At 39.8% G+C, this 27999-nt stretch overlaps 1 protein-coding gene and 2 pseudogenes across 3 annotated transcripts in view; 1 reads left to right on the top strand and 2 right to left on the bottom strand.

Annotated features, from left to right (window-relative positions):
* Nucleotides 1–27999, bottom strand: part of RNF121 (ring finger protein 121) — an 81577-nt gene that overhangs the window by 35731 nt on the left and 17847 nt on the right. For all 3 annotated transcript variants that reach the window (XM_046015330.1, XM_046015333.1, XM_046015331.1), the window contains 2 exons: nt 12208–12245; nt 9035–9176 (listed from right to left, as the gene is read on the bottom strand). In XM_046015330.1, coding sequence (XP_045871286.1) covers nt 9035–9176; nt 12208–12245 — 180 coding nt within the window. The remainder of the gene's footprint in view (nt 1–9034; nt 9177–12207; nt 12246–27999) is intronic.
* LOC123948386 lies at nt 4591–5642 on the top strand (annotated as a pseudogene).
* Nucleotides 20856–21090, bottom strand: LOC123948388 (annotated as a pseudogene).

Here is a 27999-nt window from a genome sequence, read left to right as displayed (position 1 = left end):
CTTTAAAAAAAAAAAAATGAAGAGGCAACCTATTGAATGGGAGAAGATATTTTCAAATGATATAGCTGATAAGGGGTTAATATCCAAGATATATAAAGAATCTATACAGCCCTACACCAAAAATAATAATGAAAGAATCTGATTAAAAACAGGCAGAGGAGGGGCACTGTGTGGCTCAGCAGAGTGAGCATCCCACTCTTGGTTTCAGCTTGGGTCATGATCTCGAGGGTCCTGGGACTAAGCCCCACTTCAGGCTCCCTGTGCTGTGAGAAGTCTGCTTCCCCTCCTCTATCTCCTTCCCTCTGCCCCTCACCCCACTCTTGCATATGTGCACAGGCTCTGTCTCTCTAAATAAATAAATCTTCAAAAAAAGAAAAGATTTAAAAAATGGGCAGAGAACCTGAATAGACATTTTTCCAAATAAGACATACAGATGGCCAGGAAGTACATGAGAAGATGCTCAACATCACTAATCATCAGGGAAATGCAAATCAAAATTATAGTAAGATATGACCTCACACAGAATGGCTAGTATCAAAAAGATAACAAGCCTTGGTGAAAACCTGAAGAAAAGGGAAGTCTGGTATACTATAAATTGGTATAACCACTGTGGAAAACACTGTGGAAATTTCTCAAAAAATTTAAAATAGAAATATCGTATCTAGTAACTCCACTACTGGTTACTTCCTGCCCTGCACCCCCTGACCCCGGCAAAAGAAACCATTAATTTTGAAAGATATGTGCAATCTCTATGTTTTTTGCAGCAATATTTACAATAGTTAAAATATAGAAGCAACCTAAGTGTCCAGTGATAGATGAATGGATAAAGAAGATGTGATATATAGGTGTGAATACTATACAGCCATAAATAACAATGAGATCTTGCCATTTGTGACAACATGGATGGACCTAGATAGAGCCTATCATGCTAAGTGAAATAAGTCAGACAGAGAAGACAAATACCATGTAACTTCACTTACATGTGGAATCTTAAAAAAAAAAAAACCACCAACACAAATGAACAGAGAGAAACAGATTCATAGATACAAGGAGTAAACAGTTAGCTGCCAGGGGGGAAAAGAGTTGGAAGAGGCACTACCACTACCAAAATAGTGGTAGGGGATTAAGAGGTACAAACATTCAGTTATAAAGTTATAAAGTAACTAAGTCAGGAGATTGAAAAGTACAGCACAGGGAATACAGTTAATAAGACTATAATAATGTACTGTGACAGACGGTACATATACAAATACAATGATACACTTATCGTTATACACTATATAACGTATGGAATTGTTGAATCACCATGTTGAATACCTGAAAATAATACAACATTCTGTATCAACCATACTTCAATAAAAAATTCAAGGAAACTAAAATAGCAAATATAAAATCTAGTCAACAATATGAACAACTAATAGAAACCAAATGACTACTAAGCATGAAAACATGCTCAACCTCACTAATTCAAAAAAGTAGTGAATAGCTTAGATATTTTCACTCTATTAGACTGACAAAGGAAAGAGCAAGAGAAGAAGGGAACACAGAGGAAATACAAAAACCACCATAAAACAAGTAACAAAATGGAAATAAGTATATACCTATCAACAATTACTTTGTTTTTTTATAAGACATTTTAAAGAATTTTTTATTTAAGTAATGTCTACACCCAACAAGGGGCTCAAACTCACAACCCTGAGATCAAGAGTCGCACAGTCCTTTGACTGAGCCAGCCAGACACCCCTGTCAATAATTACTTTAAATGTAAATTACTTTAAATGTAAATAGACTGAACACTCCAATCAAAAGACACAGGATGACAAAACGGATAAAAAAACAAGACCCCCCCCAAAAACAATGAATACTGTTACGTTGAAAAAATAAAATGGAAAAAAAACAAAAAACAAAAAACAAACAAGACCCATCTATATGCTGCTACAAGAGATACATTTCAGACTTAAAGACACATACAGAATGAAAGTCAGGGGATGGAAAAGCATTTTTCATGCAAATGGAAATGAAAAGAAAGCCAGGGTAACAGTAGTTTTATTGGACGAAGTAGACTTTAAAACAAAGACAGGGCGCTGGGTGGCTCAGTGGGTTAAAGCCTCTGCCTCTAGCTCAGGTCATGATCCCAGGGTCCTGGGATCGAGCCCTGCATCGGCCTCTCTGCTCCGAGGAGAGCCTGTTTCCTCCTCTCTCTCTGTCAGCCTCTCTGCCTACTTGTGATCTCTGTCTGTCAAACAAATAAATAAAATCTTAAAAAAAAACCCAAAAAACAAAAAACAAAGACTATAACAAGAGATAATTAAGGATACTAATAATCATAGAGGAGACAATCCATCAAGAAAACATAACAATTGTAAATATTTATGTACCTGACTAGGAGCACCCAAATACATAAAGCAGCTAATAACACACCTAAAGGAAGGAATTGACAGTAATATAATAATAGTAAGGGAGTTTAACACCCCACTTACATCAATGGATAGATCGATCATCCAAGTAGAAAATCAACAAGGAAAGAGTAGCTTTGAATGACACATTGGGCCAGATGGATCAAACAAATATATTCAGAACATGCCGTCCTAAAATAACAGAATACGCATTCTTTTCAAGTGGACATGGAACATTCTCCAGAACAGGTCACATATTAGGCCACAAAACACATCTCAACAAATTTAAAACAAACTCACAATGGATTAAGGATCTAAATGTGAGACCTAAAACCATAAAAATCCAAAAAGAAAGTATAAGCAATAATTTCTCTGACATCAACCACAGAAACATTTTCTAGATCTGTCTCCTGAAGCAAGAGAAACAAAAGCAAAAATAAACTACTGGGACTATACTAAAATAAAAAGCCTCTGCACAATGAAAGAAACAACCAACAAAACTAAAAGACAATCTACTGAACGGGAGAAGATGATGAACTATGACTTCACACTTGTCAGAATGTCTAAAATCAAAAGCACAAGAAACAACGAGTGCTGGTGAGGATGTAGAGAAAAAGGAACCTTAGTGCACTATTGGTGGGAAGGCAAACTGGGGTAACTACTGTGCAAAACAACATGGAAGTTCCTCAAAAAATTAAAAATAGAAATACTGTATTATCCAGTAATTCTACTCCTGGGTGTTTACCCAAAGAAAACAAAAACACTAAATGGAAAGATATGCACCCCTATGTTTACTGCAGTATTATTTACAACACCCAAATTATGGAAGCAGCCCATGCCAATCAATATATGAATAAAGATAATTTGGTGTATACACACACACACATACACATACACACAAAGGAACATTACTCAACCATAAAAAAATGGGATTCTGCCATTTGTAACAACATGGATGGATCTAGAGAGTATAATGCTAAATGAAATAAGTCAGTCTGAGAAAGACAAATACTGTATTATTTCCTTCATGTGTAATTTAAAAAGCGAAACAAATGAACAAAGAAAAAAAGAGACAAACGAAAAATGGACTTTTTGGAGAACAAACTGCTGGTTACCAGAGGGGAGGTGGGGGAGGGGATGGGTGAAATAGGTGAAGGGAATTGATAGTACACTTATCACGATGAGCCTGGGTAATGTATAGAATTGCTAAATCATTATATTTTATACCCGAAACTAACATAACACTGTAACATTAACTACACTGAAATTAAAATTAAAAAATTAAAAATAGAAAAGTCTGGTACTGACATAAGTATAGTCATATAGTTTAATGGAAAAGAACTGAGAGTATAAAAATATATACATCTATGTTCAACTGGTTTTTTATAAGAATGACTAATCATTCAATGGAAAAAGAAGTTTCTTCAAAAATGGTGCTAAGACACGCAAAATCCACATGCAAAAAAATGAAGTTAGACCCTTACCTCACACCATTTACGAAAAGTAACACAAAATAGACCAAAGACCTGTAAGTACAAGTTAAAAATATAAAACCCTTCCAAGAACACATACAGATAAAACTTAATAGTCTTGGATTTGGCAACAGATTCTTAGATATAACACTAAAAGCATGAGCAACAAAAGAAAAAATAGGTTTAAGAGTACAAAATTGGAACAAGTAGTAAATAAACCATAGAGATCTAATGCAAAGTAAAATGCATATAGACACCAATACTGCAGTCTAATCATCAGGCTTGCTAAGAGACAAGACCTTAATTATTTCAACCACTAAAAAGGATAATTACGTGATGTGACAAGGAGCTTAATGCTGTTATAATGGCAATCATACTGCAAAAAATAAATGTGTCAGTTAAGATGCTGTACACCTTAAATACACCCAGTGTCAGGGGCGCTTGGGTGGCTCAGCCATTAAGCATCTGCCTTCAGCTCAGGTCATGATCCAGGGGTCCTGGGATCGAGTCCTGCATCAGGCTCCCTGCAGGGAGCCTGCTTCTCCCTCTCCCTCTGTCATCCCCCCCCCCCGCTTGTGCTTGCTCTCTTTCATGAGTAAATAAAATCTCTAAAAAAAAGTACTCGATGTTATACATCAAATACATTCATTAAAAAAGAAAAAAGAGATAAACTGGACATCCAGCTTAAAAATGTTTGTGCATCCTCTTTCCCATCCTGCAAGATGGGGAATAAAAAAGTTGAGATGCCAGATACTAAAGAGAAGAAAACTGAAACCAAGAAAGATGATGCTGGTGGCAAGGTTAAGAAGGGTAATAACATCATGGGGCACTTGGGAGACTCAGTTGTTGAGCATCTGCCTTCAGCTTGGGTCATGATCCCAGGGTCCTGGGATCAAGACCCACATCAGGCTCCCTGCTCAGAGAAGCCTGCTTCTCTCTCTTCCACTCCCCTTGCATGAGTTCCTTCTCTCACTCTGTCTCTCTGTCAAATAAATAAATAAAATCTTAAAGAAAAAAGGGGGGGTAACCTCATGGCTAAAATGCCAAACAGAAAGCCCCACTGCAATCAAAATCCTCTCCTAGTCAGAGGAATTGGCAGCTAGTCCTTATCAGCTATGTATTCCAGAAAGGCCATGTACATGGGGAAGAATTCAACAGCTAAGAAAAGAAAGAGAAGATTCTTGCTTCTGTTACAAAATCAGTTGGTGGTGCCAAGAACAGTGGTACCAGAGTGGTTCATCTTCACAAAATGCTGAGGTATTATCCTACTGAAGATGTACCTCAAAAGCTGTTGAGCCCCAGAAAAAACCTTTTAGTCAGCATGTAAGAAAACTGAGCTAACATCACTCCTGGGACCATTCTGATCATCCTCACTGGGCACCACTGAGGCAAGAGGGTGGTTTTCCCGAAGACTCTAGGCTGTGGCTTGTTATTTGTAACCAGACCTCTAGCCCTCAATCAAGTTCCTCTGTGTAGAAAACACTAGAAATTTGTCATTGCCACCCACACCAAAATTGGTATCAGCAGTGTGAAAATCCCACAACATCTCACTGATGCTTACTTCAAGAAGAGGCTACATAAACCCAGACACCAGGAAGGTGGTATCTTAAACAGAGAAGGAGAAATATGAGATTACAGAGCAGTGCAAGGCTGATCAGAAAGCTGTGGACTTGCAGCTTCTGGCAAAAATTAAAGCTGTTCCTCAGCTTCAAGGCTACCTCCGCTCTGTGTTTTCTCCACAAATAGAGTTTACCCTTACAAATTAGTGTTCTAAATTTCTAACAAAGACCCTAATTAAATAACAGATCCATTAAAATGTTTATGAACCAAAGGACACTATGGAGAAGGTAAAAAGGCAACCCACAGAATGGGAGAAAGTATTTATAAATTATACAAATCCAATAAATCTATAAATCCAATAATGGTCTAGTATCCAGACTATATAAAGAACTCTTACAATACACACACACACACACATACACACACACACACGAGAAAAAACAAAGGAACAAACCAAAAGCAGTTAAAAAATGGGAAAAGAGATGGAAGATATACATGTAGCCAATAAACACATCTTTTTCTTTTTTTTTTGTCAATAAACACATCAAAAGATCCTCAACATCGTGAATCATTAGGGAGATACAAACCAAAGCCCAATGAGATACTACTTTATGCCCACTAGGGTGACTATATGAAAGAAGAGAAAGAGAGAGAGAGAGAGAGGGAGGGAGGGAGGAATGAAGGAGGAAGGAAGGGAGGGAGGAAGGGAGGGAAAGAGAGAGAGAAAGAAGGAGGGAGGGAGAGAGAGGGACAAAGAGAGAAAGTGAGGGGAGGGAGGGAGGAGGAGAGGGAGAGGGAAGGAGGGAGGAAAAAGAGACCAAAAGAGAAGAGAAGCAAAAGAACAAGTATTGGTGAGAACGTGGAGAAACTGGAACCAATGCACTGTGGGTTGCAACGTTAAATGGTATAGCTGCTATGGAAAATTGTTCTCAAAAAGTTGAACAGTTCTACTCCAGGGCATACCCAAGAATTGAATACAGGTGTTCAAATAAAAGTTTATAAAGAATGTTCACAGCAGCATTTTTCTCAATAACCAAAGGGTGGAAACAACCCCAATGTCCATCAACTGATGAAGAGATAAACAAAATGTGGCATATCCATAAAACAGAGTATATTCAGCCACAAAAAAGAATTAAGTACTGATACTGCAATACTACTGAACCTTGAAAACATCATGCTATGTGAAAGAAGCCAGACAAAAGGCAACATATTGTATAATTTCATTTATATGAATATCCAGAATAGGCAAATATATAGAAAACAGATTAGTCACTGCCAGGACCTGGTGGGAGGGGGAAATGGGGAGTGACTGCTTAATGGATATGGGGTTTCCTTCAGGGGTAATGAAAATGTTCTAGAGCTAAATAGTGGTAATGGCTGCACAGCACTGGATGTGCTAAATGCCACTGAATTATATACTTTAAAATGGTAGAATATCTGTTCTTAAGGTTTTTCTTCTTTTTTTAAGATGTATTTATTTGAGAGAGAGAGTGTGTGTGCTTGAGTGGGAGGGGCAGAGGGAGAGGGAGAGAAAAAATCTGAAACAGACTCCGTGCTGATCTTGGAACTGATCAGGCTTGCATGAGTTCCTTCTCTCACTCTGTCTCTCTGTCAAATACTGGGCCTCAGTCTGTTCACAGTACTTACCACATGGGCCACTAGGAGGATTAAATGACATAGTGCAGCAGTTCACATCATGTGGGCTACAACAGCCCTGGGCATGTCTGACCATATTATCAGAGGTCTGAAAAAGCATATACTAGAGAAAAAGAACCATTTAGGGATTAAGAATAAAAACCCTGGAGTAAAACTGTCTGGGTTCATAACAGTTTCATCACTGGAGCAAATTACTTAGTCTTCCTGTCTCAGTTCCTTATTTGTAATTGGAGAAAATATTACCTTACTGGATTACTACAAGGATTAGCTGAGCCCACAGTTATGAAGTACTTAGAACACTGGCTGGCATTAAGTGAAAATTCAATTAATGTTAGCTATTGTTACTACTATACATGCGCTTGTATTTTCTATGCAAAGTATTACCACGTAGGTGTTTGCCAAAGTTGATGCTAAAAAAGGGTTGTTAGCCTTGTAAAGGTTAAAAACTTGTAAGATGATAGTTGTAAAAAAAAAAAAAAAATCCAGTACACTACACCTGTCATGTCCTAATCCAGAGTGGCTGAATCTATGATTTTAATCTTCTCAAGCTTACTGAGACTTGTTTTGTGGCCTAACATATTTTCTATCCTGGAGAACGGTCCATCTGCTCTTGAGAAGAGTATATATTCTGCTGTTGTTGGGTAGTATTTGTTAGAGCTAACTGGTTTATAATGCTGTTCAAGTCCTCTACTGATATTCTACCTGGTTGCTCTATCTTAGTGAAAGTCAGGTACTGAACTCTGCAACCATTATTGTCAAACTGTCTATCCCTCTTTAATTCTCTCAATTTTTGCGTCACATATTTTGGGGCTCCTTAGTTATGTTTATAATTATACTATCTTCTTGTTGGTTTGAACCTTTTATCAATATATAATGTCCTTTGTTTCCTGTAAATTTTTTTTTTTTAAGATTTATTTATTTATTTGACAGAGAGAGAGAGAGAGAAATCACAAGTAGGCAGAGCAGCAGGCAGAGAGAAGGGGAAGCAGGCTCGCTGCCGAGCAGAGAGCCTGATGTGGGGCTCGATGCCAGGACCCTGAGATCATGACCTGAGCTGAAGGCAGAGGCTTAACCCACTAAGCCACCCAGGCACCCTCTTGTAAATTTTTTTGGTTTAAAGTCTATTGGTCTGAGATTTAATAGCCACCTCAGCTCTCTTCTGACTATCATGTGCATGGAATATCTTTCTCCACCGTTTTACTTTTATTCTCTGTGTCTTTGTTTCAAACGTGAGTCTCTCATGTTTTGCTTTGTTTTTTTAATCAACATGCTAATCTCTGCCTTTTACTAGAACAATTTAAGCCACTTAAAGTAATTACCAATAAAGAATGATTTACTTCTGCCATTTAGCTATAGGTTTTCTGCACGTTTGTTTTTTTTTTAAGATTTTATTTATTTATTTGACAGACAGAGATCACAAGTAGGTGGAGAGGCAGGCAGAGAGAGAAAGGAGGAAGCAGGCTCCCTGCTGAGCAGAGAGCCCAATGTGGTGCTCGATGTCAGGACCCTGGGATCATGATCCGAGCTGAAGGTAGAGGCTTTAACCCCCTGAGCCACCCAGGCGCCCCCCACCCTTTTTTTAAATTAATCTAAATCCTACCTGTAACATCCACTTAAAGGCTTGGTCTTCCCAACAAGGCGATCACCTTGCCCTCTATTTGAATAGTTCCTGATGAGTATCCCCTTCATGGATCTGTCCCAAAATGTTTAAAAGGGAAGACCTATCTTTTCTGGCCATAAAAGTAGTCTCAAGTTCTACCTCTTTTTTTACCATCTGAATCACCTGCCTCTTAAAAGCACACCCATCATACATTATTCACCATTCATACATAACATCTATTATCTTTGTCTATTCCCTGCCAAATGCAGCCTGGGTTAGGCCAGACCCTAGAATACCTGGGAGGGTCTTTTGACAACTGTCAGAAGAAGAACTGAGAGGCAGTGGCTTACATTGTAGGAGCGGGGGTGCCTCTGTTTCCACTGCACCAGGAGCAGCTGGGCCACCACCAAAGTAGCGATGAGGATGAGGACCATTTCAGCGTGCATGGCTTCGTGGCCGCGGTGCTTGGCATGCATGCGTGCGTGCTCAACCCTGAAAGTCAAACAGATGAGGTGAGGCAGGTCAGGGAAGGTGTGCTAGTAAAAGTGCAGTGCTTTCCAGGGATATCCCACAAGTCCATAGCTCAGAACATATTCCTGTTTGCAACTGCAGGTTATTATACAAATTAGGGGCTAGAAAAACACACACCCTAGAAAATGGGCATTTGGGATAGAACTAGGACTCTATGGACCTCAGTCAGAAGCTCAGCTACTGGAGTTAAAGGTGGGTTGTCTGCTGCCCACCCCCAAGAGCAGAAACAGCTGATACCTTTCCTGTAGGAAAGAGGACCCAGAAGAATCTTGTCATTACTGCCCATTTCAGTCCTATTTCAACTTCAACCATCCCTGGAAGGACAAAGTAACCCAGAGAGAAAGATAGCCATAAAGTCTCATACTCTTAGTCAATGATATTTATGATACAAATAAAGAAGTCCTACTGCAGATGTGTACTAATTCCAGGGTTTAAGTCTTCCTTTATTTGTCCTATTCTCTCAGTCAGGACCAGGGATCCTGTTTAAGACCAGCTAAAGCCTGAAAGTCTGGACTGCTTTAACTTTATACTAATCCAACAGTGTGCCTCCTCAAGAGCCTGGAAACTCTTATTTCATCTAAGGCTGGCATTCTCTGGTCCAGAGGACTGGCAACAAGTGATTGCCTTGGCCTCCTAGAGTCAGAGTAAGCCAACAGAAATGAGGAAGGAGTCAGAAAAATAAATACAAATACAGCCCATAGTCAGGAGCTTTTATGCCAATCCTCCATAGATGGGGGTATTAGGGAGAGAGGGAAAGGACAACATAAATGATATCTTCATAGAGTTCCCAAGGGCAATGACAGACTATGTAAGAACCACCCAGTGGGATGAATTACAGACAAATGATAAAGCAAGTACAGTGAAACTGTAGAATCTCAGTGGTAGGCCTAAAGGTGTTTACTGTGTAATTCTTTCAACTTTTCTGAGATTTTTCACAATAAAATGTTAGAGAGGAAACTGGTGGGGGGAGTGGGCAGCCAAATGTCAGTGGCCAGCCACAGCACCTCAGGGTTCATCTTCCATCAACTCATCCAGGGTAGGAGAATGTGGCAAGCAAATAGTATGGGTAGAGGTCAGAAACTTAGGTTCAGACATCCATGTGGCCTTGGCCAAGAAAATTCACATCTCTACATCACAATTTCTTCATCTGTCACAAAGAGTCTGTATCTCTGCTGCTTCCCACATAGGGTTGTTGAGAGGATAAGCTAAATTAAAAGGGCAAAGGACACTTTCAAAACCTAAGGACTGTGGGGAGTTATAAAGATAAAAGATAAATTTCTTATTCTCAGGCAATATATGACTGAATGGATGTACACAACAACAACAAAATCAAAGAAATATGGAGAAAAGACCAGAGAACAACTCCTCTAGTTCAGGTTCCCACCCAATGCAAACATTATCTTTACGATCTTTGTGTGAATACTTCCACTGGCTGAGAACACACACCTCTTAAAGTAATTAGAGAACCATGTGTCTGGTATATTGTAGGTATTCATATGTGCTAATAAAGGAATAAAACTCCAATACTTTAAGGGCAGGAGCTCACTGCCTCTCAATATGTCACAATTATTAAAAACGTCTCTGATAACAAGACAAAAATCTTTCTATAGCTTCATTCCCTCATGAACGACCTAATTTTTATATTCTGGAACAACAAAGGACATATTTACTCTTCTTTCCCAATGCTACTCTTTCATAGATTTATATGATCTTATTTAAAACAAAAACAAAAAAAAAAAAACAATCCTCTTTCTACTATCACTTTTCTGTGCCCTTTTAGGCTAACAGTATGAGATCTTTTAAATGCTATTCATATAACATAATATGAAAGCCATTAGCTTGGTTGCCTTCTTCTAGATGTTATCTAACTGAAGATTTTCTTAATATGCAGTGATTATAACAAAATCAGTGTGGACTCAGTGAAGCACAGTGGCACTTTCACCTCCCTAAAGCAGACAGTATATTTCTAAGAACATCTTCCAAATTTTGGAATGCTTTGATAGCTGAGGTACACAACTGGTGCATATTAAGCTTGAAGTTTTCTAAAATCTTGCTGGGTTTGTCACGTAAGTTGGTATCTTTGCCATTCTCTATTTTTATAATCTAAATGAAAGGGGGTTTTTGCACTATTAATAAAGTTTACATGGTTGATTTCAGCTCACTGGTCAGCTACCTTGTAGGGCAAACACTCTGAAGACTCTCTGATGAGCAATCACAATAATAAGGTATTTGTTGACTGTTGACTCACTCTGGTTACAAAGCAAATTAGTAGCAGAGTTGAGATCAGGAAGACACCATTCCCATATTTCAACCAGAGCTCTCTGCTCTGTTTTGTGGTTAATGATGATAGTGATTTGCAAAGCAGGTAACACTTACTGGAAACTTACCATATGCCAGGCATGGTTCTAAGAATTTCACATATATTAGTTCTCACAACTCTATGAGGTGTAAGTACTGTTATAACCTTTCACTGTGCAAACCAGGGAAACTAAGGTGTAAGAAATCAAGTAACTCGCCCAAGATAGCATAGCTAGAAAATGGCAGAACTAGTAGTATTTATTTATTTATTTATTTATTTATTTTTTTTAAAGATTTATTTATTTGACAGAAATCACGAGTAAGCAGAGAGGTAGGCAGAGAGAGAGAGGAGGAAGCAGGCTCCCCGCTGAGCAGAGAGCCCGATGTGGGGCTCGATCCCAGGACCCTGAGATCATGACCTGAGCTGAAGGCAGAGGCTTAACCCACTGAGCCACCCAGGTGCCCCAGAACTAGTAGTATTTAAACCCATATTAATAGTTTGGTGTAATTACCTATTCACTCCCCAGGACTGAAGGAGCTACCCAGGAATATTGGAAAAGATCCCAAATGACATCTCCTACTAGTCAAGTCACGGCTTTCCCACAGACAAGGAAGCAAAAGGGTAGATATACAACTCTATTAGTAGGACTAATTTAAAATTCCCAGCCCGAGGGGCCCACACCATCACACTTACCTCCATTGCTCTTCTGGAGAGAGGTCTGACATATCAACCTGTAGAAAAACACCACCAAAAAATCCATTACGGTCTTAGAACTGTGCCTGCCCAATATAAGGTGTTCATACATTCATCATTATCTTCAAGGAATTATGAAGAGCTTCAAGTGTCACAATCTTTATGAAGCCTTCCCCAATACTCTACTTCCCACTGATCTCACCCTTCTCTAATAACTTACTTTATCTCTTGTCTATGACTGAGAGTGTACTGCATATCTGTGCTAGACAATGAGGACCGGAGGATAAACCCAACTCCTAAGATGCTCATAGCCTAGCTAAGAAGTCACACATATATACAGAAAATTTTCTTATTAGATGCTGAGGACTGGCTATGGAAGAATAAAGAAGAGGCTTCTGATCCAATCTGCAGTGTTATAGACTGGCAAAGACTTCTGGAGGAGATGTGAAATACCATCCAGATGAAGAAATGAGAGAAATATGTTCCAGGCAAACGGACATTTTTATGTTAGTGAAGGAATAAAGTTACTTTATGAATGAAGGAATAAAGTTACTTAGCATACAAATAAATGAGCATGGCTAGAGCAAAAAGTATGAATCAGGATTAGTGGGAGATGAAGCTAGATAAAATATTCTGCCATATGCCATCTGACTCTAAATGGCCCCATGGTAGCAAGCAGCACATTAGACTAGGGAGAACTAAGCTTTAGTCCCTGCTCTGCTATTAACGAGCAGTACAATCTTCCAATTTCAAAGTTCTGGCTCTATTTGTTAGTCTTGTCCTCTAGAGCAGGGTTTCTCAAGCTTGGCAGTAGGGATATTTGGGACTGGATAATTCTTTGGTGAGGTGGGAGTTCCCTGTACACTGTAGGATGTTTTAGCAGCGTCCCTGACCCTCTACCTTCTAGATGCCAAAAGCATCTCCACAGAAGCAACAATGTCTTTAGACATTGATGAAAACTGCTTCCAGTTGAAAACTGCTGCTCAAGAATAATACTAAATTCTTAGAGTTCAGGACTCAAGACTTCTACTTCCTTACAGCCATACAGAAGCATAACCAAGTGTCAGTACGTAAGTCAAAAACATTACATTCATACATTCTTACACTGACCTGAGCTGAAAATGTTTCTCAATGTAAAGAGAGACAAGGCCTTAGTCAAACGAATCAATCAACAAATATTCCTTTAGTACTTATGATGGTCAGGGCCCAATTTCCCACTGTTCCTATGATAAATTCAGAAAAGTACTTTACACAGAATGTTTGAAGTAAAATGGGCAGAACTCTCCTACTGAGTCAAATCAGCATATACTTACCGGCATCCTTTATGTGTGTGTACATTACTCCCATCACTATTTAGGGAGGGCTTTCTGAATTTTACATGTTCCAGCTAAGTTATTTAAAAAGAAAAAGACTATCTCAAGTCACCTACCTACTCCCTTTTCCTACCTCACACAATGCCTCACAGAATATATTCAGGTGTCCTAACTCAGATCTTCATTTCCCCAGAACAAAAGAGGTCCCAGAATATCCCAGGACAAGTCGACATAAGAAATGGAAATGCCCATCTGGGTGGTACCTGAGCAGACAATTAAGGACCACATTTCTTTCTTTCTTTCTTTCTTTCTTTAAAGGTTTATTTATTTATTTGAGAGAGAAAGAGAGTGCAAGCAGGGGAAAGGGCAAAGAGAAAGGGAGACAAGCTGGCTCCCTTGTGAGCAAGAAGCCTGATGAGAGGCTTGATTGCGGACCCTGAGATCAAGACCTGAGCCAAAACCAAGAATCAGACGCTTAACCGACTGAGCCACCCAGGTGCCCCAGGCCACATTTCTAAATAAAGAGCCCAGTACAGGTTTCAAGCTACCTATCAAAACTCTTCCTTTTTTCCAACTTGGATTTGCATCTTGCCAAACCAGTGTGTTCACTGCCTCAAAACACATGGGACTCATTCCTGTCTCTAGGCCTTTGTATATTCTTCCTTCTGCTTGCAACATTTCCCTCTTTTATCCCATCCAAAACCAAGCTGTCCTTTGAGAAACCAGCTGCAATTTCACCTTCTCTGAAGAAGGCTGCCCTGATCCCCTAGCTTAGTGACTTCAGCCCTCTGCTTTTCTCAAGCATGGATTTTTCTCCTTATTCAGAGTGTGGCACAAAGAGTCATATCAGCATTGTCTGGGTGCTTGATAGAAATGCAGAATCTCCGGGGGCACCTGGGTGGCTCAGTGGGTTGAAGCCTCTGCCTTCGGCTCAGGTCATGATCCCAGGGTCCTGGGATCAAGCCCTACATCGGGCTCTCTGCTCAGCAGGGAGCTTGCTTCTCCCTCTCTCTCTCTCTGCCTGCCTCTCTGCCTACTTGTGATTTCTGTCTGTCAAATAAATAAATAAAATCTTTAAAAAAAAAAAAAAAGAAATGCAGAATCTCCGGACGCTTGGGAGGGTTAGTTGGTTAAGTGACTGCCTTCAGCTCAGGTCATGATCTGGAGTCCTGGGATGGAGGGCCACATCGGTTCCCTGCTCAACGGGGAGTCTGCGTCTCCCTCTGACCCTCCCCCTTCTTGCGCTCTCATTCTGTCTCAAATAAATAAATAAAATCTTAAAAGAAAGAAAGGAAGAGAGAGAGAAATGCAGATCTCACCCATCACTCCAGACCCCCTGAATGAGAATTTTCCTTTTAATAAGGTCTCCAGATGATTCATATGCACATTAAATATGAGAAGCACTGTTCCAAAGCAGTCATTCATAGTCTTACGTTATCTTAAATGTGATTTCCAAGAGATGTAACTGTTTTTTTAAAAAAAGATCTTATTTATTTATTTGACACAGAAAGAGAAAGAGAGGGAGAGAATAAGCAGGAAGAGGGGCAGGCAGAGGGAGAGGAAAAAGCAAGTGCCCCGCTGAGCAGGGAGCCTGAGACCCTGGGATCATGACTCAAGCCTAAGGCAGATGCTTTACCAACTGAGACACACAAGTGCCCCAATGCTTCCTAAGGCCAGGACCAGGACTAAGGAAGGTGGGGGTAAACCAAGGGACCTAGGGCTCAAAATTTAAGGAGGCATTCATTGTCAGGTACTGACCCTCCATTTGCATGACCTTGAAAATGAGGGCCTCCTTAAAGTTTGCACCCTAGTGCCTTGTTTGCTTCACCCTAGTCCTGGCCTGCTTACATCTACCTTGCTTCCATCCCATAAACCTGGAAGATCCCACAGAGCCAAGGAGAATATACTGCTTTGTGTCCCTCAAGGAGAACAGAACAAAGCTGAGCATATACTAAGCACTGAGTGAGTACTAGAGGAATTGAACAGAATTCTCTCCAATACAGTAAGTATGCTGACAAACCAGCATCCCACCTGGAGATGCTTAAATGCGAGTATAAATAAACATTTGAAAAATACTTAATAAGTATCTGGGAAAGAAGTATTCATTTGATACCAGGAGGCACACAGAAAATCATGTTTAAAAACTCAATGTCAAAAAAAAAAAAAAAAAAGAAAGAAAGAAACAACATGACTACATCTTCAAAGAAGCAAGATGGTTAAGCAACTGCTTCCAGCTCGGGTCATGATCCCAGGGTCCTGGGATCGAGCCCCACATTGGGCTCTCCGCTTAGCAGCAAATCTGCTCCTCCCTCTCTGGAGCTCTGTGATCTCTCGCTTTCATTCTTTCTCAAACACATAACTAAAATCTTTTAAAAAGAAGCAAGACAACTCCATTAAAGGGAAAATTAAGAAAGATCCAAAGAACCAGGCCAGCTATGGTGTGCCTCTCCATGATAGTGATCAAGTGAGCTAATATCTATACCTTACTCTCTGTCTGGAAAATAGAGAATAAGACTTCTGACTTCACTGGGGGGCTGGGAGGGTAAGAACATTCAAGGTGACTAAGTGATTTCATTGTCTTTCCTCCTGGGAGAGTGGAAGCACTTTATAAAGAACCAGGAGAGGCGGTGGAATCGAATGTTGACGAAGCACAGGTCCGTACTGCTTTCAGAGCCTCACGGAAAATACCGCTCAGAAGGGCAAGCACTAAGGCTGAGACTAGACCAGGGCTTAGAGGACTGTTGAGCTCTTCATGGAGTACTATGAATGCAAAGAGAAGAGACATGATTTGGCTTTAGTATTTGCCTCCTGAATCGAACAATTCTTTAAACTACATCCATATTGGTCTTCTGGCACAAGTGGGAAAATAAGAAAAACTGTAAACTATAGCTAAAATTAACCCCTACCATCTGGAAATACATCTTTATTTGCTCCCTCATTAATGCGTTTATTCATCTGGATCCAAGCAGTAAGTCAGTCTGAGTGTGCCCTGTCCAGAGCTCAGGCAGCTAATTAATGAGGCTCTCCAGGCATGGTTACTGACTGATGGGTTCACATCCAACTCCCAAGACGCACACATAGAATGTTTTCTTGCCAACCAATCACTCCCCTCCTAGAAGCTCTCAAGGCCCTTGGTAGTACCAGTCTACCTAAGTCCAGATTTGGAAGAAGTTAAATCAAAAAAGTCAGGCAGAGAGCAAGAGAAAATTTCATAAAAAAGAGAAAATGCTAGGGCACTTGGGTGGCTCAAGTTGGTTAAGCAACCGCCTTTGGCTCAGGTCATGATCCTGGAATCCCAGAATCAAGTCCCACACTGGACTCCCTGCTCAGCAGGGAGTCTGCTTCTCGCTCTGATCTTCTCCCCTCTCATGCTCTCTCACATAAATAAATAAAATCTTTAAAAGAGAGAGAGAGAGAAAATCCTCAGGTGCAAAAGATTCAGGGATCCACCCCTGTAACCCAACAACAGGCCTCTTATAACCCCCCAATATTGGATACTCTGTGATCTGAGTCTTTACACAGGCTGGTTACTTTGTCCATTAAGGCCCTCTCTTCCACCAAACTATATTATGCCTTCCAACAAAACGCTGGCCAGATCCTTCTGGCTTGAAGGCTCTTTAGACGGACTCTATTCACAGAAGAAACAAACATCCTTTACTGCCTTTCAGAGCATGGGCCATAGCCCAGCAGCATCAGCACCCTGAGAGCTTATTAAGAAACAAGAGAATTTCGGACTCTACCCCAGACCTCCTGAATCAGAATCTACACTAAATAAGATAGGTTGGTTAATCCATATGCCCATTACAGTTTGAGAAGCAATGCTACTGCACCTCAGCACTCACATTCACAACCTGTCCTACAATCATACACTTCCATGCACCTGATTCTTTTAATTAACAGCCTCACCGATATCCAATTTACATACCATAAAATTCACCCATTTAAAGTGTACTATTCAGTGCTTTTTAGTATATTCAGAGTTGTGCCGCCACCACCACCTCTAAGTTTAGAACACTTTACAAGTCCCCAAAGAAACCACATACCAGTTAGCAGTCCCTCTCCATCCTCCCCCAGCCCAAGAAACCACTAATTTACTTTCTGTCTCTATCTACAATTGCCTATTCTAGCTGTTTCATATAAATGGGATCATACAATATGGTCTTTTATGATTGGCTTCTTTCACTTAGCATAATGTTTTCCATGTTCATCAGGCTGTAGCATATACTGTAGCTCCTTTTTATTTCCAAATAATACTGTACTGTATGGACACTCCACATTACAGCTATCCACTCACCCATTACTGGACATTTGGGTCGTTTATACTTTCTATTACAAATAATGCTCTTATGAACATTTATCTACAAGTCTTTGTGTAGACATGTTTTCATTTCTCTTGAGTATATATATCTAGGAGTGAAACTGTTGGGTCATATGGTAATTCTATGCTTAACCTTTTGAGGAACTGCCAAACTGTTTTCCACAGCAGCTGCACCATATTACATTCCCACCAGCACTGCATGAAAGCTCCAATTTCGCCACATCCTCAACACCTGTTAGTCTCTTCTTGCTAGAAGCATCCAAGCAGGTGGGAAATGGTAGTGCAATGTATTTTCAATTTTGCAGTTCCCTAAAGGATAATGATGCTGAGCACCTTTTTATATGCTTATTGGCCATTTATATATCTTCTTTGGAGAAAAGTTTATTCAGATCCTTTGTCCATTTTATATCAGTTTTAGGCTCATAGTAAAACTGAATGGAAAATAAGAGAAATTGCCCGTATGTCCCTTGCACCCAAATATGCAGAGCCTCCTGATTATCAACATCCCCCACCAGAGTAGTACATTTGTTCCAAATGATGAACCTACCCTGATACATCATTTCACCCAAAGTTCATAGTTTACCTTAAAGTTCTTTATTAATGTTATACAGCTTACTGGTTTGGGCAAATGTATAATGTATACAGAGATCTAAGCAACACTCAAGAATCATACAGAATAGCTTCACTGTCCTAAAAATCCTCTATGCTCTATTATTTAACTCTCCCCCCAGCCCCTACCAAACATTTATCTCTTTTCTGTCTCTACGGTTTTGACTTTTCTAGAATGCCATATAGTTAAAATCATATGTAGCCTCTACACTGGCTTCTCTGACATAGTAATATGCATTTAAGATTCCTCTATGTCTTTTCATGGTTTGATTACTCATTTCCTCTGAGTGAGTAATATTCACGAAGATATTCCATTACCTGGAAATACCATAGTTTATTTATCCACTCATCTATGGAGGGACATCTTGATTACTTCCACCATTTGGCAACTGTGAATAAAGCTGCTATAAACATCTGTGTGCAGGTCTCTGTGCAGACACAGATTTTCAACTCTTACGGTGAAATATAGAGAGCAAAATTACTGGATTGTATGGTAATAGTGTTTAGTTTTGTTCTTCTCCTTCAATACAGTATTGGCTGTTCTGGGTCTTTTGCCTCTCCATGTAAAGTTTGGAATCAGTTTGTCAATACCCACAAGATAACCTGCTGGGATTCTAACAGGTGTTGCATTACATTTATAAATCAGGTTGGGAAGAACTGACTTGTTGACAACACTGAGTCTTCCTATACCTGAACATGGACTATCACTCCATTTAATTAGTTCTTTAATATATTTTTAAAGATCTTATTTATTTATTTGAGAGAGAGAGAGCGAGAGAGCGTGCGCAAGTGAGCACAAGCAGGAGATGAGCAGAGGGGCAGGGAGAGAGAATCCCAAGCAGTCTCTGCACTGAGCAGGGAGCCAGATGCGGGGCTTAATCTCATGACCCTGAGATTATGACCTTCGCTGAAGCCAAGAGTGGGATGCTTCACTGACTGAGCCACCCAGGCACCCCGGTTCTTCTTTAATACTTTGATCAGAGCTTTATGGTTCTCCTCATATAGATCTTATAATAAATATTTTGCTAGGTTTTTATTAGTATTTATGCTAGTATGTCACTTCTATGGAGCTAAAGTAAATAGTATTATATGTTTTTAATTTCAAATTCCATTTGTTCATTGCTGATATGTAGGATGCAATTGGTTTTTTTATATTAACCTTGTTAGATTTACATTATCTTGAAAACTTGCTATAATCAAACAGTAGTTCTAGAAGGAAGCTTGTTGATTCTTTTGGATTTTCTACATAGAAAATGATGTCATCTATGAGTAAAGATGCTTCTACTTTTTCCTTCCAAATCTGTATACATTTTACTCCCTTTTCTTATTACATTAATTAGGACTTCCACAGTATGATGTTGAAAAGCATGGTGAGAGGGGACATCCTTACCTTGTTCCTAAGCTTTGTGGGAAAGCTTCAAACTTCTTACCATCTAGGATGATGTTACCTGTAATTTTCTTGTAGATATTCTTTTTGTAGATATCTTGTAGATATTCTTTTAAGATTTGATTTATGTATTTGAGAGAGCAAGTGTACACAGAGAGTGAGAAGGAGAAGAAGACTTCTGCCGAGAAGGGAGCCCAATGCAGGGCTTGGTCCTAGGACCCCGGGATCATGACCTGAGCTGAAGACGACACTTAACTGGCTGAGCCAGTCAGGCAGCCCGGCAGATATTCTTTATCCAGTTCAGAAAGTTCCTCTCTGTTCCTAGTTCTGTAAGAATTTTTATCTTAAATGGGTATGGGATTTTTGTCAAATGTTTTTCTTTATTCACACATTTATGTAATTTTTCTTCTTTAACGTACTGATGTGATGGAATATAGTAACTGACTTTCAAATGTTGAACCAACTTGTATACCTGGGATTAATCCCACTTGTTCATAGTGTAGGATTCTTTTTATACACTGTTTAAGATTCAATTTGTTAATATTTTACTGATGATTTTTACATTGATGTTCATAAAAGACACTGATGTCCCCTCTTTCACTTATGGAAGTAATTTATGACTTTTTTTCTCAGTTAGCCTGGCTATAGACCTACTGGTTTTATCAATCTTTCAAAGGTTCAGATTTTGATTTTGATTTTCTCCACTGATTTCCTATTTTTAATTCATTGCTTTCTGTTCTGTTTTTCATTACTTCTTTTCTTCTACTTAATCCGGCTTTAATCCGCTTTTTCTAGTTTCCAAAGGTGGAGACTTAGGTGATTTTATTTATTTTATTTTTTCATGTCATGGACTTGCTTCTTTAATTGGAGATGAACTTAGCAGTCAATGGCAAGGATCCACACTCTAACAGAAGAACCAACTACAAAATGGTTGTCCTCTCGAAGAAACAGTAACTTGCATTTGATTTTTCCAGGTTGGCTCATTCCCAAATGCTCAAGATTTGGATTCCTAAAGTCTTCTTCAGCATTTACCTAATTCTTTGTGGGTGGAAGCGGGGCTGGGAATGTTTGTCCACACATAAACTGATCCTTGCATAAATCACTTTTATAATGAGAAAGCAGCTGGGACACGATGCCATGTCTTCCCCATTCTCTTCATCTTCTTGGTGACGCACAAGTTATCCCCCCACAGGAAGGGAGAGAAATGTCTCCAAGTCTTTATCATATTGGAAGTCCTCAATCTCCCCCTCATCATGAAAGAGCCATCATCACTGGGGCCAGCAGAAGTCTGTTGCCTCCACAAGCCAACACTGCCCTGGGAAGGTCTAACTTGGCAGGCACAGGCCCCAGCTCAGGTGATTGATTTTAGATCTTTCCTCTCTTCCCTCTAAGCACGGTTTTCCCTGCATCCCACAAATTTTGTTAAGTCATATTTTCATTTTAATTTAGTTCAAATGTGTAAATTTTTCAAGACTTCTTTCTTTGATCCATGTGTTATTTAGAAGTATGTTGTTTGATCTTCAAGTATTTGTGGCTTTTCTAGCTGTCACTCATTTACTGATTTCTAGCTGAATTCCATTATGCTCTGACAGGAGACACTGTATGATTCCTGGTCTTTTAAATTTGTTAAGTTTTGTTTTATAGCCCACCTTGTGTTTTATATTGGTAGATGTTCCATGTAAACTTGAGAATGTCTCTATCCTGCTGTTGTCAGATGAAGCAGTCTACAGATGTCCATTATATCCAGTTGATTGATGGTGTCTGAACTCAGCTATGTACTTACAGACTTTCTGCCTGCTGAGTCTGTTCATTTCTGACACAGGAATGTTGAACTCTCCAACTAGAAAAGTGGATTTGTCTATTTCTCCTTACAATTCCATCAGTTTTGCCCACATATTTTGACACCCTTTTGTTAGGCACATATATATTACAGATTGTTACATCTTCTTGAAGGACTGACTCTTTCATCACTACATAATGCCCCTCTTGATTCCTAATAAATTTCCTTCTCTGAAATCTGCTCTTTCTGGGGTGCATGGGTGGCTCAGTTGGTTAAGCACCCAACTCTTCCATTTTGGCTCACGTAATGATCTCAGGGTCATGAGATTGAGCCCTGCATTAGGCTATACACTGAATGGGGAGTCTGCTTGAGATTTTCTCCCTCTCCCTTTGCCCCTCCCCACCCCCCACTCGCCTGCTCGCACTCTCTCTAAAACAAATACATAAATCTTTGAAGTCTGCTCTTTCTGAAATATAGCTAGTCTTGCTTTCTTTTGATTAATATTAGTATGGCATATTATTCTCCATTCATTTACTTTTTTTTTTTAAGATTTTATTTATTTATTTGACAGACAGAGATCACAAGTAGGCAGAGAGGCAGGCAGAGAGAGAGGAAGAAGCAGGCTCCCTGCTGAGCAGAGAGCCCGATACGGGGCTCGATCCCAGGACCCTGGGATCATGACCTGAGCCGAAGGCAGAGGCTTTAACCCACTGAGCCACCCAGGCGCCCCTCCATTCATTTACTTCTAATTTATATGTGTCCTTTTACTTAAAATGGGAATCTTGGGGCCCCTGGGTGGCTCAGTGGGTTAAGTGGCTGCCTTCAGCTCAGGTCATGATCCCAGAGTCCTGGGATCAAGGCCAACATCAGGTTCCTTGCTTCTCCCTGCTTCTTCCCTGCCTGCCTTTCCCCCTGCTTGTGCTTGCTCGCTCTCTCTCTCTAGCTCGCCCTGTGTCAAATTAAAAAATAAAATCTTAAATTAAATTAAAAAAAATTTTAATGGGTTTCTTGGAGGCAATATATAGTGGATCTTGTTTTTTTAATCCACTCTGACAATCTTTTAATTGGTGCATTTAGACTACTGATGCTCAAAGTAACTACTGATATAGCTGGATTAAATCCGCTACATCTGTTGATATATTCTGTTTGTTGTTCTCGTTCTTGGCTCCTGTTTTTGTTTTCCAAGCTTTTGTAATTTTTCTTTTTCTTTTTTTTTTAAGTAGCCTCCATGCCTAGTATGGAGCCCAACATGGGACTTGAACTCACAACCCTGAGATCGAGATCTGAGCTGAAATCAAGAGTAGGAAGCTCAACCAATAGCTACCCAGGCACCCCCAAACTTTTGCAATTTTAACTGAGAATTTTACATAATTATATTTTCTCCTCTTTCTTAGCTTATCACTTATATTTCTGTTTTTATTTTGTTTTAATGGATGCCCTAGAGTTTGCAGTATACATTTACAACTAAAAAAAAATCCTTTTTTTAAAAAAAGATTTTATTTATTTATTTGACAGATAGAGATCACAAGTAGGCAGAGAGGCAGGCAGAGAGAGAGAGAGGAGGAAGCAGGCTCCCCGCTGAGCAGAGAGCCCAACATGGGGCTCGATCCCAGGACCCCGGAATCATGACCTGAGCCGAAGGCAGAGGCTTTAACCCACTGAGCCACCCAGGCGCCCCTTAAGTCCACTTTCAAATAATACTATACCACTTCATGGGTAATATGAGTAACTTATAAGAAAATAATCGTAATTTCTCCCTCCCATCCTTTGTTTCATTGCTGTCATTCATTTCACTTTTTCATAAGCATATCTACACACACACACACACACACACACACACACATGCACGCACGCACATACACAGATACATAAATGCATACATAATCGAATACAGTGTTGGTATTATTGTTCCAAAAAAACTGATATGCTAGATTAATTACAAGAAAAAAAAAGAGCATTATAAAAATCCTCTAGCTTACATTATATTCAATGGTGAAGGACAAAATGCTTTTCCTTTAAGATCAGAAACAATGTCAGCATGTCTACCCTCACCACCACTATTCAACACTGAAGTTTTTAGCCAGCATAAGGCAATAAAAGGAGATAAAAGGCACACAAATTGGAAAGAAATAAAACTGCCCCTATATGCAGATGACTTGATGTTCTATGTAGAAAATCCCAAAGAATCTACAAAAAAGAAAAAAAAAAATACTAGAAGAGAGTTCAGCAACATGGTAGAATATAATATAAACACACTCAAAAAATACATTTCTATATATTAGTAATGAACACATGAAAACTGAATACAAAATTTACATTCATAAAAAAAGTATAAGTAAAATAAATATTTCTATTATATCTTCACTTATTTCTTTTCTGATACTTCCTTCCTTTATGTAGATCTGAGTTTCCAACCTCTATCATTTTCCTCTCTCTAAAGAACTACTTCTAACATTCCTTGCAAGTCAGATCTACTGGGAACAAATTCTTTCATTTTTTGTTTGTCTTTATTTCTCCTTCTCTCTTGAAGGGTAAAGAATTCTAGGCTGGTGGTGTTTTTCTCAACACTTTTTTTTTTTTTTAAAGAAAGAGTATGAGGGCGCCTGGGCAGCTCAGTGGGTTAGGCCTCTGCCTTCAGCTCAGGTCATGATCTCAGGGTCCTGGGATCGAGGCCCGCATTGGGCTCTCTGCTCAGTGGGGAGCTGCTTCCCCCTCTCTCTCTGCCTGACTCTCTGCCTACTTGTGATCTCTATCAAATAAATAAAATCTTTAAAAAAAAAAAGAAAGAAAGAAAAGAGAGTGTGAGCGGGGGCAGGAGTGGGGACAGAGGGAGAGAATCTTTTTTTTTTTTTAAAGATTTTATTTATTTGACAGAGAGAGATCATAAGTAGGCAGAGAGGCAGGCAGAGAGAGTGAGAGGGAAGCAGGCTCCCTGCCGAGCAGAGAGCCCGATGCGGGACTCGATCCCAGGACCCTGAGATCATGACCTGAGCCGAAGGCAGCAGCTTAAACCACTGAGCCACCCAGGCGCCCAGAGGGAGAGAATCTTAAGCAAGCACAGTGCCTAGCACAGAGCCCAAAGTGGGACTCGATTTCATGCGCCTGAGATCATGACCTGAGACGAAATCAAGAAATCACTGAGTCACTCAGGTGTCCCTTTTCTCAACACTTTAAACATTTCATTCTACCTGCTCTTGCTTCCAAGGTTTCTGAGAAAAACTTGGATGTAGTTCTTATCTTCGCTCCTCTGTAGGTAAGGTGGGTTTTCCTCGTTTCTTTCAGGATTTTCTATCTTTGATTTCCTAGTTTGAAAAATTATATGTCTAGGTTTAGTTTTTTGGCATGGAAGGTTTTTGTCTTGTTGTTGTTTTGATATTTATCCTCCTTAGTATTTTGAGCTTCCTAGATCTGTGGTTTGCCATCTGACATTAATTTGGGCAATTCTCAGTCATTTTTGTTTCAAATATTTCTTTTATTTCTCTTTTTTTCTTCTGGTATCCCCATGATATGAATGTTTTTAAGTCTGGGCTGCTCTAACAAAATGCAATAGACTCGGTGCGGCTTATAAACAACAATTTATTTCTCACATTTCTGGAGGGTGGGAAGTCCAGGATGATGGCACTAGATTTTATGTCTGGTAAGGGCTTCTGGGTTTATAGATGGCCACCTTTTGGCCATTTTCTCAAATGGTAAAAGGGGCTAGGGAGCTTTGTGGGGCCTCTTTCATAAGGGCACAAATCCCAATTATGAGGGCTCTGCCCTTATGACCTAATCATCTCCCAAAAAGCTCCCCCATCTAATACCATCACATTAGGGATTAAAATTTCAACATAGGAATTTGGGGGGAACACAAACATTCAGACCATAGCAATATATATCACAACTTTTGTAGCTGCCCCATGGTTCTTAGATACTGTTTTCTCAAATATTTTTTTCTCTTTACTTTTCACTTCTATAGGTTCCTATTGAGATACCCTCAAGCTCAGAGATTCTTTCCTCAGCCATGTCCAGTCTACTGGCAAGCCTATCAAAGACATTGCTCATTTCTGTTAGTGTTTCTGATCTCTAGTGTTAGAATTCCCATCTCTCTTGTTCTTACACTGCTGTTTACTTTAGCCATTAGAGCTATGACCATATTAATCATAGTTGTTTTAAATTCCTGGTCTAATAATTCCAACATCCCTGTCAGAGGTGACTGTAATTCTGATGCTTGGTTTTTCTCTTCAAACTGTGCTTTTGGGGCATCTAGGTGGACTCACTCAGTAAGTGTCCAACTCTTGATCTCAGCTCAGGCCTTGATCCCAGGGTCATGAGTTCAAGCCCCACAATGGGCTCCATGCTGGACAGGGAGCCTACTTGAAAGAACTAAACCCAAAAAACTGTGCTTTTTATCTTTTGGTAGGTCTTAGAATTTTTTCTTGATAGGTTGGCATGACATGCCAAGTAAAAGGCGCTGCTATAAATAGGCCTTTAGTAATGTGGTAGCAAGGTGTGGAAGGAGGAGAAACATACTAGAGTCCAATGACTGAATTTCAGTCTTTTAGTAAGCCTATGCCTGTGGAATATGAACTTCACAAGTGCTTCTCAGTTCTTCACTCACCCCTCTTAGGTGGGAAAGGATGGCTTCAGTGGGCTGGAGTTTGGCATTTCCCTTCTCCTACATGGAAGTCTAGAGCTGGCTAGAGTTGGGTATTTCCCTTCCCCTGGGTCAGTTAGGCTCTGGCTAACTAGTTTCTCCTGATGGCAGACCACCTTATTAAGGACAGAATGCTCTGCAGTATTTTTAAATAGTTCCTTTGCCCCCTGCCAGAAGCATGAGGGGATTTTTCTCAATACTCAGCTTAAGAGGGATGCCTGGGTGGCTCAGTCAGTTAAGCAGCTGCCTTCGGCTTGGGTCGTGATCCCAGGGTCCTGGGATCGAGTCCCACATCGGGCTCCTTTCTCAGTGGGGAGCCTGCTTCTCTCTCTGCCTCTACCTGCCACTCTGTGTGCTCTCTCGCTCTCTCTCTGACAAATATATAAATAAATCTTTAAAAAAAAAAAAAAATACTCAGCTTAAGAACCTGATAGATATCCAGGAGGCAGAACTCACAAAATGGCAGGGAGTGGGGGGAACCTCAATGACTGAGTCCCCTTGGAACTTTTAACTCTCAGAGTTGTCAAAAGGGAGTCTCCAGCAATTCATCTACAGCCCAGGTTTCCCTACTCCAGGACTGGTTCCCACAGATGTGCCTGTTCCTGTTAAGTTGTGATTCTCTGTATTCAACTTTTGGTCTCTCCAATTTTCTAGGCCCTTATAAACTCACTTCTCTTATAAATCGAAGAATTATTGATTTATCAGTTTGTTTAGCTTTTTACTTGTTAGGACAAAGTAGTGACTCCCAAGCTTCTTACAAGCCGTATTGGAAACGTCTGTACATTTTTTCATGAAATTATTTAATTTTTATTGCTGAGTTGTAAAAGTTCCTTACATATTCTGGATACAAATTCCCTTATCTGATATATGACTTGCGAATACTGTCTCCCATTCTGTGGGTTCTTTTTACTTTCTTGATGGTGTCCTTTGCAACACAAAAGTTTTTCACGTTGGTAAGTCCAACTTATTTATTGTTTTCTTTAATTCCTTGTGCTTGGGTGTCATATCTAAGAAATGACCATGATTTAGGATAATGTTTTCTTCTAAAAATTTTATAGTTTTAGTTATTATATTTAGGTCATTGGTCCATTTTGAGTTAATTTTTGTATATGATATGAGGTAGGGATCGACTTCATTCTTTTGCATGTGGCTAACTAGTTGTCTCAGCATCATTTGTTGAGAAGACCTTTCATTCCCCAGGTGCACCTGATTCTTCACATTGGCTCTTTTCTAAGATGGTACAATACCCTTGTTTTCCACATCATTTTCGAGTGTTTCCACAGCTCTATAAACTTTGCTGACAGAACCTCAGAAAAGACCATAAACAAATAAGAACATAAACAAGCAAACAAATAAATAAGGCCCCAAAGCTGTCTGTGAAGTTTGATAACATTTACTCCTTTACTCAAATCTCATTTAAAGTACTCCTGTTCTAAATGTGCAGGTCCAGGGCTAGGCAGGGGATGCAAAGATGAACCAGACTTTTTTCTTGCCCTTGAGAAGACAGACAAAAAATAAAATAATTAGGCTGCTTTAAAAGTATGAACTTGGGGCGTCTGGGTGGCTCAGTGGGTTAAAAGCCTCTGCCTTCGGGTCAGGTCATGATCCCAGGGTCCTGGGATCGAGCCCCACGTCGGGCTCTCTGTTCCCCAGAGAGCCTGCTTCCTTCTCTCTCTACCTGCCTCTTTGCCTACTTGTAATCTGTCTGTCAAATAAATAAATAAAATCTTTAAAAAAAAAAAAAGTATG

Source organism: Meles meles, chromosome 8 (genome assembly GCF_922984935.1).
Source record: "Meles meles chromosome 8, mMelMel3.1 paternal haplotype, whole genome shotgun sequence".
Taxonomy (NCBI): Eukaryota; Metazoa; Chordata; class Mammalia; order Carnivora; family Mustelidae; genus Meles; species Meles meles.
The sequence above is the reverse complement of the archived record's forward strand: the minus strand, read 5'-3'. Positions and strand labels throughout refer to the sequence as shown.